The 16161-nt window shown below is 40.4% G+C and overlaps 1 protein-coding gene across 1 annotated transcript in view; it reads right to left on the bottom strand.

Annotated features, from left to right (window-relative positions):
• Positions 1 to 10164: 10164 nt before the first annotated feature.
• Positions 10165 to 16161, bottom strand: part of LOC131084082 (cytosolic beta-glucosidase-like) — a 157065-nt gene continuing 151068 nt past the window's right edge. The window contains exon 4 of the mRNA XM_058025194.1: positions 10165 to 10175. Within this exon, the coding sequence (XP_057881177.1) occupies positions 10165 to 10175 (11 nt within the window). The remainder of the gene's footprint in view (positions 10176 to 16161) is intronic.

Genomic DNA, 16161 nt, shown 5'->3' with positions numbered 1-16161 from the left:
CATTTTGGACTTGGAAGTTACTGTCTGAAGGAACTCACATTTATCATTATTCAAGACCCTGGATATAGGCAGCTGGACTAAGAGCACTCTTCCGAGGTTTAGGTGGGTGTTTGGGGGGTTGTTTTTGGGATGGGATTTTTTTGCAGATGCCATTTTACCTAGCCCAGTCTGAACGTGTATTTTAGCTGTTAGCCTTTTTGCTTGTTTGTTTGCTTGTTTTCAGGAAAAGCATAACCATCTTTGGGCAGTAATCTGAAATAATTTAGTATAGAAAAAGAGACTGAGTGTATTTTTTGAGAGTGAGATTCAGCTTGGGTAAGAAAGCAGTATTCTCACCTGAGCTCAAGTTTAGCTAGAATGCTAAATTTATATATAGTCTTTTCTTACCAGGAATACCAGCTTACTCAGTTTACTGTACAGAGATTGGAGTTTTACCTGAAGAAAATAGTCTCTGTGGGAATAACTCACGTTGAAAATATTGAAGGAATAAAAGCCTCCACTGTCAGAACCAATGCTACTTCCACAAGCACCAATTCCGTCGGCATTTAAAAACAAAGAAAAGTATTTCACTTAAGATTTCCTGAATCCAGCCCTATGAATTTATAAGACTGCCTTCATTTCAGGGAGGTTTGGCACAACTACAGTATGATGTCCCCTGTTGCCCTTCTGGGGACAAGTAACATAAATTGCTTACTGTGTGGTTTCCCTGAGTACCGCTACGTTCAGTGGTCTGCAGGAGCATTGGAAAATGGCCACACAGAAGAGTTTGCCTTGTCCCTACCCTCTGGGACAGGAGAGGTGCAGATGAATGATTTGGAGGCAGTGTCTGAGCCACTGACCAGTTCTGACCTTGACAGTCCTAGTGCTGCCAAGGAAATCTGCAGGCTTGTGCCAGAGTCCTGTATTGATCTGCAGAGGTCCTGGGAGGCTCTGTAGAGGCAGCTCAGAGTCGGGAGGATTTCTTAACACAATGGAAATACAGCCTTGCTCTGCCTCAGTATTTTGCTGTCTCCCTTCCCTGAGCTGAATGGCACCAATTTCCCTGCCCGGAGCTCATCGCAGCGGCAGGGCCATGACTCACCTGGTAGTTCCTGAGACAGCCAGGCATTCCCCTCTAAATCTCTTCATCCCCTTCAGCCTATTTTTAAATGCTTGGCTGCTATTCTTAAGTGCTAGTATTGAACAAAATGTAAATATAGTGCAACCTCTGGTTTTAACCTTGGCCTCGATCCACTTTTATTCTAGTTAAATGTAATAAACAACAAAGGTAACATAAAGATGTATATTATTTTTTGTAAAAAATATGCTTATAATTCTTTAAAATACATGAGTCAGCTAAGCATTTAAAAGTAAAATATAGATATAAAATTATTCAGACAGGGTGATATAATATAGAATTTAAATTGAGCATATTTTAGCAGCACTGGGAAACCTTACCCCAGAGCTAATAATGTAATAGATCTATCTCACCAACATCTTGGAACTTGCAACACAGTTTTATCCACAAAGGAGAGTTCTCTGGCCTACTTTATTAAATACCTTAGAGGACTTCGCCTGTAAGATTACACATGAACAATGCAATTTATTAAAATCCCTGCTCTTATTTTTCCTGTTGAAATTTTAGCCAGTTTCTTAAAAAAAAAAAGCCAAAACAAAACACAAAGTATAAACAAATCCAACAGGCTAAGTAAACATAATTCAACAAATATTTCATCAAACAGGTATACAGGGAAAACATCCTACAGTTTATTTTTTGCCACCACTTATAAACTCATATTGCAACTGTCTCTTGCTGTGTTGCATTGGGCAAGTTGCGTTCCTGATCAATATTTTTTCAAATCTGAAGAGGAACTGTGGATATAATTGAGAAGCTACCCTAATAAATAGAAATGAATCAAATTGAAACACTCTTGCTATTTCTTATAAATGGGAAATAATCAACCTTTTTAGCAAATCTTTATGTGCCGAATGAAATTACAAGTCATTGCAAAAGGATATAGACTAAGGTTAAAGCTACATCATCTTATAATTTACTTGGGATGGATATGGGTACCTGGTGATTCTTATTTAGAAATGGTTTACATTAAAACACCACTGTTGGAGGTGTAAGTATTTAAATTTATTCACTAAATAAGATTTTACTTGAAGTCAAAGTAGGAGAACTCAATATAGTGATGCTAATTTATATGTATATCTGAAGTTTCTGCTTAGATTCAGTTGTACATTCTAGCATTTACCTTGGAGTTTTTATGTAATTCTGTTTGATCTGAGAATTTAAGATCATTCCACTTAGTGGAAGATGCTAGAAATTCAACAAAAATAATTACTATTTTAAAATTAGGCCATTTATGTAAGTAGTAGGTCGCAGAGCTGGCAATAAATGCTAGGCAGCCATTTTTGCAAAGTGGTGTAAAGAATATCCCCGAATCACTTTATTTTCCTTCTCTGGTGCTGCCTACCTGCCGAGATCATAAAAAGCAAATTTACACACGCGAAGAACATAGAATTCTACCCTGGAGAACAAAAGAGGGAAATTCATAAAACTCACTAATCAATGCCAAAATCCAAATACAGACAACTATACTGGCACAACAGAAATATCTAATTAACCTGTAAGTCCTTCCCTCTATGTATATATGTGCTAATAAGATAAAGGACTCTGCCATGAAAAAGAAATGAAACAGATGAAATTTCCATGAGTCTATTGTCATAGGCAATCCAATTTAGAAAGAGAGAGGAAGGTATTTGACCTGACATTAATAACACTCATTTACCAGTAGCTGATGGGAAAAAAAACCTGAAGTAAAACAGTCTATGACCTCAAGACAGGCAGAAATGACTGAAGGTAAGCGTTTGTATTTGTGTGCATGTGTGTGGGCAGCTTGTTCAGGGACAGGGGGTTAATTATGGAGACAGTCAAAAAGTGAGTGTGGCTTAGAAGGCCACATACATGCCTATACCAAAGAAAGCCACAAAAGAATACTTGCAAATAATGAAAAAATACTGGAATTCCTTGTACATATTAGAATCATTCACTTATGGAATCATTTAGGTTGGGGATGAGATCATCAAGGCCTACCATTAAATCAGCACTGTCAAGTCCACCAGTAACCTGTGTTCCTGAGCTCCATATTTGCACATTTTTTAAATATCCCAGGGACAGTGACTCCCCAGCTTCCCTAGGCAGCCTTTTCCAATGCTTGGTAACCTTTTCAGTGATAAAAAATTTCATAATATCTGACTTAAACCTCCCCATGTGCAACCTAGACCATTTCACCCTTTTGCTCGTTACCTGGGAGAAGAGAGCCTCACCTCACCACCTCTTTCCAGGCAGTTGTAGAGAGTGACAAGGTCCTCCACGAGCCTCTGTTGCTCCTCAAAAGTCTTGTGCTCCAGATTCTTTACCAGGATCATTGCCCTTCTTTGAACACAGTCTATAATCTAGATGATAAATATAATTTTATAGAATGTAAGATTACAAAACATTGTAGACAAATAATGTAAAATGAGAAACTATTGGGGAGGGAGGCAATTAAAGACAAAATATAAGGTCTTTTTTATTCAGAGTGGGAAACCCTTTCTAGTATGGCCAGGGCTATACAGACTAAAAGAAAAGGTCATCAGGGGCAGACTGGGGTGTATATAATTTTGTTAGAGGTGTTCAACTAAAACCTTGAGGAGGGATGTTGATATGACAGCTCCCATGACCAGGGGCTGCTGGGATGTGCTCACAGGAGGAGCCTTCCCTCTGGTGTGGAAGGAACTACAAGGAAATATCATGGGCAACTGCTTCAGCCTAGGACAGAATGAAGAAAGTCTGGGGGCTTTGGAAGGAAAACAGTAATTTATTTTTTTTCTGAGATACCTCAGAAATATTTCATAGCCTCAAAACAAAAGGAAGGCATTTCTAAAATAGAAAATAATTTGGATACCTTAGATTAAGTTTGGAATAAATTTTTGTTGACATAGTTTAACAAAGGAAAACCTTTAATTATTTGAAATACTTAGAAGTTTGAATGATTTCTCAAGAGTTCTGCATTTTTTTCCATAATAGCTAGTGTGGGGCTATGTTTTGGATTTGTGCTGAAAACAGCGTTGATAACAAAGGGATGTTTTAGCAATTGCTGAGCAGGGCTGACACACAGCCAAGGCTGTTTCTGCTTCCCACTCCACCGCACCAGAGAGAAGGCTGGGGATGCACAAGAAGTGTGAGGGGACAAATCTGGGGCACCTGACCCCAACTGGCCTAAGGGATATTCCATATCCTGTGGCATCATGCTCAGCACATACAGCTGGAGGAAGGAACAAGAAGGGTGGAACATTGGGAGCAGTGCCATTTGTCTGCCCAAGCCACCATCACGTGAGGTGAGCCCTGCTCTCCTGGAGATGGCTGAACATCTGCTTGTCTATAGGGTGTGGTAGGTGAATTCCTAGTTTAGCTTGGCTTGGTGTGTGGCTTTTGCTTTACCTGTTAAATTGTCTTTACCTCAGCCTGTGAGTTTTCTTGCTGGTGCTCCTTCAATTCTCTCTCCCTTCCCACTGAGGGGGAGTGAGTGAGAGGCTGTGTGGGGCTTAGCTGCTGACTGGCATTAAACCACAACAACATTAGGATGAAAACTATTTTTTTAAAATTATGTGCTTTACATTTTTTCTTATTGAGAAGACGGGTTTAGCATGGGGGGAAATGACAAAGATCTAAAACAGGCTGTATAAAAACCAACCCAAAGCAAATGGCAACAAAACCTTCTGCTCTGCAGCTAGGCTACTGAAATATAAAGCAAATATCCAAAACTATAACTTTGGTTTGGGGGGTTTTAGTGACCTTCATTCATGAAAATGCTTGAAATGGGTCCAGTGTTTAATCACAAGCTACTTAGCACCAGGGTAATCCATCCCTGGTCAGGTCCAGCACTGATATCCAGGGTTCTTCCCTTCCATTTTATGATCTTGTTGGGAGTCTGTCAAAGAAACAAAGCCCCCAGCTGAGAGGGTGAAAAGCTGATTCAGGAGGCAATGAAACGTGATAATAGCTAAGGCCAGACAGAACACCCCATGTGTCTACTTTTTTGGAGTAATGGAAAATATGCACCCCAATAGTAGGAAAAGGATGAATATCAATAACCTCCCCACCAACACTGTATTTGCAGATCTTGGGTTAGATGACTAAGCATGTTTCCTCTTTTTATTATCAATTTTGAAAGTTAAAGACTTTCCTTGCCTTTATTTGATTGATAAGAGTTATACAATTCAAAACTGGGGCAAGACAGTGTTTTAAAATAATATCCCAGGGTAATGAAATGGGACAGTTTCATAGCCTGCACTTTAACAGGAAAGCTTGCACACACACTCATACACATACAAAATCAATGCACATGCAGACACAATTAGTTTGTAACTATGATTTACTCTATCTTTCTTTTTTCTGCACGTTGCCCAAACCAAAGACATCCTTGCCTCTTTCAGAAATGAAACTCGGGTTTTATATTCTTATATGTTCCAAAGCTGGAACATGCATTTTGCTTCTGGCACTTCCTCAGTGCACAGGGCCCATTGAAATAATCATAACTCCTGAGGTCAACAGCACCATCAGGCCCTGGGGTGACCCATTTGGTCTCTGTTTTCTCTGGATATTTTTCTGTATCATTGTATCTCTCCTTTCTCTGGATATTTTTTCTGTATCACTGGCAGTAGAACAAAACTGTCCCTCTTGCTCTCAATGCCATGTGCAAAAAGTCAGATACACTAAATATTTTGGGTCTTGGAGCAGGAGCACCCTGTCTCTGGACTGGAGCCAGGAAGAGTATCTCTCAAGTGGGACATAGGGCAAAAGTAGCTCCTTCACAAAGTACATTCCTCTTCTATATATTGTTTTTGCTGCCTGACTTTTTGTTCCTGGACCATTTTGCTCTGCAACCTATAGTTGCTTGACAGAGGTTATATACAGAAAGCAGGCTGCAGGACTTTGCCATTGCTTTCTGAAACTACACAAAAGCAAAATATTAATGAATTGTATTGTTGGCATATATGGTATTCATCTCATTGTCTGACACATTTCCACAGGTGTTGGAAAATAGACATAAAATTAGCCTGGTTCTGATTATTAATCTGACATTACTGATATTGATAAACCATGAGAGTGCAAAAGTGCCTGGTTTGGGCAAAAGCACTCAGTACATAAAAATTAGGTATAATCTAGAGTTTTTGTGATGTGCAATGCTGCATAAGCAGAAAACCCTCAAGAGTTACTGTTTTTCTGGCAAATGCCATAGTGACATGATTTCAGATCACTTCCTTGTGCCCTAAAATGCCCATGGCATCACTGGTGACACTCCCAGCTTCCCACTGCCCTTGTGCAAGGCTCCCATGGCATGTACATCTGCACACACCCAGGTTTATCACTGCCTGCAATGCACACGCATTCCCTCTCAGCCCCAGCTGTAATATTTACACAACAGATTGGATTAGAAAATTTGCAAGGAGCCTGTTATGAATACCTCTTCACATAATTTTTGTGGAGAAACTTTTGTTTGCTGATTAGCAAGATAATAGCCTTCAGTTCAGTATTTTGGGGTGAGGTTATCCAGAGACTGGAAAGGCGGTGGGGAATGCATACACCTCCATGATATGCCCACAAAGTGGAATATTCCCTCTGCACTCTGAAGTGCCAGAGACTGGAAAGGAGGGGGGGAATGCATACACCTCCATGAGATGCCCACACAGTGGAATATTCCCTCTGCACTCTGAAGTGCCAGAGACTGGAAAGGTGGTGGGGAATGCATACACCTCCATGAGATGCCCACACAGTGGAATATTCCCTCTGCACTCTGAAGTGCCACAGCAGAAGCCAGCTCCAGGGCAGGAGCTGTGTAACTGCGCTGGCACAGCGCTGAGCTCGAGACAAAAGGTCCTGCTAAAGATGTTGTAAGGTAATGAATGCAGACCTTATCCTCTTAGATTTAAAACATAACTTTTTAAATAATACAAGCCAAAGAAGAAAGTGAAAATGATAGACTTGCCCTTCAGTCGTGTTGTAAATTTTATACATGACTGAACTTGGAGTGCTACTTGCAATTCCTTCTGTTTCTTGGCAGTTGTTGCTTGACTCTTAAAGGTCTGCTCCTAGTCTCAAATCCCAGATTTAATTGTTTGTAATTATAATTAGAATGTAAGATCCTCATCTTCCTGTGTTCATGAAGCTAGGAACACCTCAGATCACAGAAAACTCCTACAAAAAGATAATTATGTTTTTAAGGAAATGGATAAAGGAAAAAACCTACTCCCAGGATGAAACCTTGTGCAGTCTTGAGTAAATGATAAATTGGGAGTTAATACCAGGGGAAATAATGTCAGATTTTAACAAGACTGGTGAAGCACAAGGAATTTAATACAGGAAGGCTACCTGTAAAAATACCAAAAACACCAACAAAACCTAAAATCCTGTTTTTGAGACAAGTGTCCTGATTTGTTGCCTGAAATTCACCCATGTGCAGAGGCACCTGTCCAAAGCCTCTACATGATCTCTTATTTCCAAGGCTTATGCAACATCCAAGCAGTGCCCAGCCTTAATGAATGTCTCTGTGAGAAAACTATGAAGCTTTGCAATTGCCTTTAGGGGCAGCAGAACTGTGACATTTTAAGAACACATATTACTTTTTCCCCTGCAAAATCTCTCTATAAAACGTAGCAGCTGATTCAAATCATCTTCTTTTTTCTGTCCTCTCACAGGTCGTGCAGGGGAACCATACTGAGAATCATATTTTCAGCACAGAGAACACAGAAAATGAAAATATACTTAGGGTGCTTTCAGGGAATTTTTTTAGTCATCAGGCAGCTTTAGGTTATTTGATCAGCTACACCTGGATCTTGTCTTGATGCAAAAACTTAAACAAATATTTCTGTCAGCAGAGAAGATGCCTCCAGTAACAAAAGGCAATTTGATGCGTTCTTTTCCTCTATGTTCCCATTTTTTGTGTCAAATCCATACAGTCAGAAGATCTGGATATTCTTTCTTCACATTTTCAGTTAACTGCAGTGTGTAAAATAATGCCATGCCAAGATTATGTGTACTGAAGATAAGGTATGATGAAAGCTGGGTCTGTAGAAAGATTTCTTAGGAAATGGCACTCTGCAAACTTTAACAGATCTCTAGAACATCCTGTGTCAAACACAGTGTGCTGAGATTGTCCCCCTTCTCAAAATATGGCTACTCTTAACTGTCTGAGTGGTAATTTCAGTGTCTTTTCTTCTCTTTCATCAGCTGAGTGTCAAGATGATGTCTATATTTCATATACATAAAGTGAATGGGGAAATTTTCTCTGTGGATACCTTTTCTGCTTTTTAATAAATTCTTCCTTTTGCCTGAAGAGAATTAGAAGATGGCTTTTGACCTCCATTAATTTTTTTAATTTAATATTTCTCTGCATGCATTAAAAAATATTATTAACCATACTTTGCACTGCAATATTTCCATTTCCTCTTCCTCTGATGCTTTCTCATTTGCTGCAGCAGGTGCCCCGTTAAGAACAGATTAGGAGAAGCAAATGGAATAAATAGAGGAAGTTTGGGCCCATATCCCACATCTTCCCCAAACAGAGAGTGTTAGCATGTCTTTGTCTACCAGGCTGCTTTATAACTGACTGCTTCTCAAAGCAAAGCTATAATTACGAACTCAGGGTTGTTTGACAGCTTTCTAAAGGCAAATAGCACCATTTAAAATACTGTAAGTTAAAAGTGATCAGAAGTGTTTTCTGACTGTGGTATCCTGGTTAGCTATTGCATGTGCAGATGTTCAGGCAGGCTGTGCTCACTTCAATCACCTTGGTTTCTGCAGGGATGCTTCTACTGCCAGGTAAAGTCCCTTTAAGTGGCATCCTCAAAATCCTGCCTTTAACACCACAATTCTCGCAGCAGATCTTCCAATTTATCCCCTAATGAGCAATTCAGCTCCAAAGGTGGAAGACACTCTAAGCTTTGAGCATATCCTGAAGTCAAGCTGGATGAATGGCAGCACAAGCCACCCAACTCGGAGCCTCCCTGCGGGTTTTGTCAAACAGGCAGCTCACGCAAGTTGGGCAGCCACCTGTCCATGGGGCACAGAGGCAGGGGTCTGTCCTTGAGGTACAGAGGCAGGGGTCTGTCCTTGAGGCACAGAAGCAGGGCTCTGTCCATGGGGTACAGAGGCAGGGGTCTGTTCATGGGGTACAGAGGCAGGGGTCTGTCCATGGGGTACAGAGGCAGGGGTCTGTTCATGGGGTACAGAGGCAGGGGTCTGTCCTTGAGGTACAGAGGCAGGGATCTGTCCCTGGGGTGCAGAGGCAGGGCTCTGTCCCTGGGGTGCAGAGGCAGGGCTCTGTTCATGGGGTGCAGAGGCAGCGCTCTGTTCATGGGGTGCAGAGGCAGGGCTCTGTTCATGGGGTGCAGAGGCAGGGCTCTGTCCATGGGGTGCAGAGGCAGGGCTCTGTTCATGGGGTGCAGAGGCAGGGCTCTGTCCATGAGGTGCAGAGGCCGGGCCCTGTCCATGGGGTACAGAGGCAGGGGTCTGTTCATGGGGCACAGAGGCAGGGGTCTGTCCATGGGGTGCAGAGGCAGGGCTCTGTCCATGAGGCACAGAGGCAGGGCTCTGTCCATGAGGCACAGAGGCAGGGCTCTGTTCATGGGGTACAGAGGCAGGGCTCTGCCCCTGGGGTGCAGAGGCAGCACTCTGTTCATGGAGTGCAGAGGCAGCACCCTGCCCCTGGGGAGCAGAAGCAGGGCTCTGCCCCTGGGGCACAGAGGCAGCGCTCTGTCCATGGGTACATAGCCGGTAGTTTGTGTGTGCGGGCTGTTCGCTCGCTGCCCGCGGCCATCCGCTCCGCGGCGCGGGGCCGTGCGCTGCCGGCGCGAACAACGGGGCCCTCTAGCGGCGGCGGGCGCGCACTGCAGGCCGGCCCGGGCAGCGAGCGCTCCGAGCGCCCCAGGGCGAGCGAGCGCTCAAAGCGGGCGCCTTCGTTCTGATGATGGACACAAAAGATACGAGAAAAAAACCCGTCAACCCTCCTACTTTTCATTCCCTTTGTGCTTCTCAAGGCACAGTGTCTATTTTGCCCCTGCCTCCTTGTCAATGCCTGCTCTTTTCTCTAGAGGCTGTATGAGTATTGTAGAATGCCGAGTACAGCTATTGCTATTTCACAAAGAACCTGGAATAATAAGTAAAAAGAATATGCCCCTAGCCATGCAAAAAGACAATTGCTGCTTCTGGTACAATTAAAATAAATTATTTCAATCTCTCTTTCTTTTTTTTTTCTTTTCTTTTCAATATATATCTATATATGCAATATAATATCTATATTATATAGATGTATCTATAATATATATCTATATAATAAATATAGATATATATGATATGTATATATAATATATACACACACACTATATTTTACATAACTTATATATTTTTATATAATATATATTACATATTTTATGTATACTATGCATAAAATATATTATTTATATATTATTTTAAATATTATTCATCTATTATATACACATATTGTTTAATATGTTTATATAATATATAAATAATATATATGATTTACATAATAAATGATATATAGTTATATTATAAATATAGATAATAAATTATATATATAGACCCCATATTTTTAATGTTATCCTGCATGTTTCCAAGTGAAGGATGCTGGATGACAAATTCGAACCTTTTGGCACCAAGCGTGTCTGCTCTCAGTTTTCTGAGTCTTAGAAGGAGCCTATGGGCTGAAAATCCCTATTTACATTTTACCACATAGATTGTTTGGATTCAGACAGTTAATGACTGAGAAATAATTGAAAAGTATTTAATGGAATTCAGCAACAATAAAGGATAATTTTGCATGAAAGTTTTTATAAAGGTTATTGTCTGAGGAAATGAGTTCAGGGTACTTTTCTATTGAAGAAATGGGAAATACAGAAATTAATAGAATAAAGTAAGGAAGAGAAAACCATGTGCAGAATGAATACACCCCTTGCCTTTTTTCAAAAAGCTCTTTCATTCTGTTCCTTCCTGGAACTCCTCCTCTTTTTATTTGTCACCACTGTCTTTGCTCACATCCTTCAGCATTTGAACACATGCTTTTCATTCTGTGTTCTTGCAACATTTTCCTTGGCATTAGGTAAAGCTAGAGACAGCAATATCACTAGCTAAAAAGCTAAAAAACAGGAGATAACTTTGCTCACACCAGAGAAACTTGCATTAAAACAGGTAGTACACTGATGCTTCTCCAAAACAAAAAGCCTTGTTTTAGCTGTCCAGTAAAATCGCCCCCGGGTTTTCATGCCAGTTTTGTTGACTGGTTCAAGAGCATATCTTGATCAGTCTTATGGGTTTTTGGTACAATTGTGGCTCCTTAAGACTAACATTTTTCAAAGATTATGAGACATGATGGAAAAAGGCAGTGAATCTACTCTTATGACAAAACTTATGTGTAACAAATTATCCCCTAAGAGCTGGTACTAAAGCCAGATTGGTATTCCAGAAAACACAAAATAAAGGCATTCAGTGCTCATTAAAGCGTCTGCTTCAGCCTTGTAACATGCAGTTTATGAACAAAATTTTATTTCCTCTCCACTGAACTCAGAGAAGGACACAGGGAAACTGGAGGCAGCTGAAGCCTGTAGAATGACTAATTTTTTAGACTATTGTATACTCAAAATGATCTGTAAATGATGCATTTACTCCCAAATGCATCCAGTAGATACGTGCTCCTGGAGCACCACTTCAGGAGCCTGTAACAGCTCATTCTATACACAGGAGCCTTCTGAATGGGGAAAAACTGGAATCATGCAATAGTAAAGCCAGTTATTTGTCAAATTAGCCATAGAAAACTTTGGGGTTGCAAGACAATGAATATGAAGTAAAAATAATGAGAATTCCCAAGTGATATGAATAAAGAAAAGGATGTGGTTTAAACAGATGAGTAAATATCTTAACTGAGGAATGGCATAAATTTAGTGATCTAAAAGGTCTAGTTCAACCCAGACTTCAGTGATCCATTTTGCTGTGTCTATCCCAAATATTTGAGAGAACACACACACACATGTGAAGAGGGGTGTTACAAAAATTTTAAAATCAGAATGTAGGTGTATGTATTATTCCACTTAACCATTAATATTTCCCCACTTGATTTTTTCCTTAAGTTTTGTTTATGGCAGAGAATATACACATGAATTGTTTGTGATTTTCCCATTGACACCAAGGTCATGATGGTCTCCACTGAAACGACTGTCAGATACTATTTTTCTACAAATCTCATCATGATAAACTGTAATGATGCTTTTTAAGATGTCATGGTATGACATGTTAACAAGTACCTTGGCAAAGCTAAATGGCAGTGTCATTGGCAGGATACTTCATAACAGCAACCCTGCACTGTCAGAGAATCCTTCCTTCCTTCCTTCCTTCCTTCCTTCCTTCCTTCCTTCCTTCCTTCCTTCCTTCCTTCCTTCCTTCCTTCCTTCCTTCCTTCCTTCCTTCCTTCCTTCCTTCCTTCCTTCCTTCCTTCCTTCCTTCCTTCCTTCCTTCCTTCCTTCCTTCCTTCCTTCCTTCCTTCCTTCCTTCCTTCCTTCCTTCCTTCCTTCCTTCCTTCCTTCCTTCCTTCCTTCCTTCCTTCCTTCCTTCCTTCCTTCCTTCCTTCCTTCCTTCCTTCCTCCCTCCCTCCCTCCCTCCCTCCCTCCCTCCCTCCCTCCCTCCCTCCCTCATTTCTTCTTACTACAGGTACTTCCATATAACATTTGTTCTTGCAGTAGCACCTTCCAACCCAGAGCATTAATACTCACACAGGATTTTAGTGCAGTGACTTCCCAGTACAGGTGCAGCTCTCTGATAGGGAACCCTTTCAATGAAGATCTGTAAGTCTGAGACCAGCTGTATTATTTGGAAGGAAAATAGAAATAAATAGAAAAAGAGCAGGTTTTAAAATATGTTTGTCAGACACTGGTTACATCGTGGATTCCAGCCAGATGATTCATTGTCTCCATTTTTCTTCTGTAATTCCCACAACTGGACCAAATACCAGAAAACCACTTCATTCTGGTTTTATACACATAAAAGAGATTGTCTCTCTAAGGAATCCTTTTTGTTTCAAGAAATCACACTAAAGCTTAATATTAGTAGTTACTGAAACACTTCTGAGTCCAGTTAAATCACAGAGCAAAAGAATTCAATGCCTTATCTATAAGAGATAGCTCTGAACTGAAGCAACTGCAGATATACTCTACAGCTGTTGAGAAAAGATCTGACATCAGTCCAATATCAAATTAGAGATAACATCATATCTGTATCAGGAAATAAAAGAAATACAAATCCTTGAAGGGCAGGTGTAAATTGGATAAGCCCAAATCCTGTAAGACTAAGAGAATGCAAAAGATTCAAAGTCAAGAGCCAAAATTTAGGGTTTGTATACCAGAAAAGTATCATATAATATATCATAACCACATGTGAGACAACATTAGTTGGGAAGATTTGACTTCAGCATTTATTTAAAGAGCTGATATATTTAAAAAACAACAAAAAAAGAAGAAATTCAAGTGTAACACTAAATCAAACTTACAATTGTAGGAATATAAAAGTTATGGGTGGGGCAAATACTATTGTGAATCTTGTATGTGAAAATGAAACTAGGAAATCCATCTTTTGTGGACAAATCAAAGCCAATGCTAGACATCACACGTATCATCACAGGTATACATGTAAATTTTAGTCCTATATGTCTACAGTAGTGTTGTTTGTGTGTTTGGAAGCAGCAAATAATCTATAAATTGGAACAGTAAACTAGAGAAGCCAATAAGATAGAAGCCAGAAAGTCAGAATAAAAATAGATCAGTTTTCTTATCTGCTAATAGATAGAAATCCTGGAAGGGTGGAAGAAAGGCAAGGGTCCTGCTGTGAGCATGAGGCAGGCTGATAGATATCTGATGAAGGTAAATGTTAGTATACTAATGAACCATTTGTGCCTGGAGGACTGATTTTGGAAAAGTTGAAGCTGTTTATTATATTAAGCAGAACTCTATAAAGCCTGCAGGGATTCTGCTGACAGCAAGCAGAGGATCTCAGCATCTTTATTCCATTCATGTCTTCATAAATCCACTGTAGAGACTAAAACAAATTACATACCCAGAAAAGACTTTAGCAGCTTTTTTTGCAACTGGATGGGAGGATCAGTGGTACCTGTTTGTTGTTTTGTTTAATCTGCTCATGACAACATACAGTGCTGGCAGCTGCAACACACTAACTTTATGAAACCTGGGTTCATGAAAGGTTTCACATTTATCTAGAGTATTTCATTTATTAAAACAATTTATTTTAGAAAATTTCTCTACTATTCAACTCAGGTCTAATTGATCTTGGATTCTACACAAAACATCAGTATGCTGGAAGTCCTTCCCCACTTGGTACCGTACCAATAGAATAATTGTTCTATACTTCCAGACACTAGTAACAGAAATGTTGAGTGATGTTGGATTGGCAGCAAATCTTATAGGAAGTGTAACACTGATACGGCAATAAGCAATTGGCATTTCCTAAAAAATGCACATCTTATCTAGATCCTGTGAATTCTCTTATCCCCAGAAATAAGTAGAAGGATCACCTAAGAAGATTAAAAACTGGTCAGTCTCTTGGTATGTCCAGTAAGTAGCTTTTCCATTACACCCAATAGGAGACTACTTATTTTACCTGATTTGCCTTCAAACACTCACATCTTTAATGAATTCTATCTCCTTACACCGTAGAATCATAGAATTGTTTAGGCTGGAAAAGAACCTCTAAGGTCATCTAGTCGAACCATTAACCCAGCACTGCCAAGTCCACTGCCACATCACATCCCTAAGGGCTACACCTACACATCTTTTAAATACCTCTGGGGATAGTCACTCTAACACTTCCCTGTGCAGCCTGTTCCAGGGCTTGAGAGCACCTTTGGTGAAGAAGTTTTCCCTAATACCCAATCTAAACTTCCCACGGTGAAATTTGAGGCCATTTCCTCTTGTCCTATTGCTTGCAGCTTGCGAGTGTTCCTTATAATGTGTATTTCAGTTTGTTTCCACACTTTTCTCATTTTTGGCCCAAAATTTCTGCTGCACCTCTGTAGTTACACTTATTTTCTAAGTAAATTCTCCTACTGTATATTTGATTTGAAAGCTGACATTCAAATTTATATTCCAGTCAAATTTATGTTCCAGTGCCCTTGCTAGCTTCCCTCTGTGCTTGTGCTGTAATATTGTGTCTGAAGCATCTGCTGGTTCTCCCTGAGCTTCATTCTCTGCATCACTGGTACCACACTGGAGTCTTTTTTGAAATCTATTTGTTTTATTTGTCCTATCCTGTCCCAAGCATTTCAAACTCTACCATTCCATGCTAATGCTTACCTCAGTTCTCTGTTGATTGAAGCATTTTCAGGAAGTCCATCCCTCCCCTTATTTTTATAATTTACCATGTAGAAAATTGTCTCACAAATGCCCTCATGGACTTGCTGGACAGCTTGTGTTCTGACATACCAGTTTTGCAATAGATTCTTTGGTAGTTGAATGGTCTTTTACCTGCATGTTATGGTATAATAAAACTGAGCCCACTTTTTGGGGGGCCTGTATGAGAAACAGCAATTCCAGTGTCTTGGTAGCATATTGTGGTGGATTGATCTTGGCTGGACACTGGGTGCCCACTAAGCCATTCCATCACTCCCCTGCTCAGCAGGGTGGGGCAGGAGCTCCATCCACCTCATGGGTGCAGATAAAGGCAGTTTAATACAACAAAATCTGTGTGCAGAAGCAAAAGAAAGCAAAGAATTTATTCTCTGCTTCTTATCAGCAAGTCTTGTCTGAATATTTCCTGGGTATTCAGTACATTTAATGGTGGTTCTGGAAGACAAATGTCATGATAACAAAAGCCCCTCTTCCTCCTCCCTTCTCTTAGATTTTCCATCTGAGCAGACACCATATGTCAGGGAATATCCCTTTGGTCCCTGTGGGTCAGCTGTCCTGGCTATCTCCCTCCCAAGATCTTATCCCCCCTCAGCCTTCTGGTGAGCAGGGAGTGTTGGAGAGACAGCACTGATGCTGTGGGACCACACTCAGGAGTATCCAAAACACTGGAGTGTTACCAACACCTTTCTAGACACCAATGCACCGCAC

The sequence above is a fragment of the Melospiza georgiana genome, chromosome 5 (genome assembly GCF_028018845.1).
Source record: "Melospiza georgiana isolate bMelGeo1 chromosome 5, bMelGeo1.pri, whole genome shotgun sequence".
Lineage (NCBI taxonomy): Eukaryota > Metazoa > Chordata > Aves > Passeriformes > Passerellidae > Melospiza > Melospiza georgiana.
This window is presented reverse-complemented; position numbering and strand designations above follow the sequence as displayed.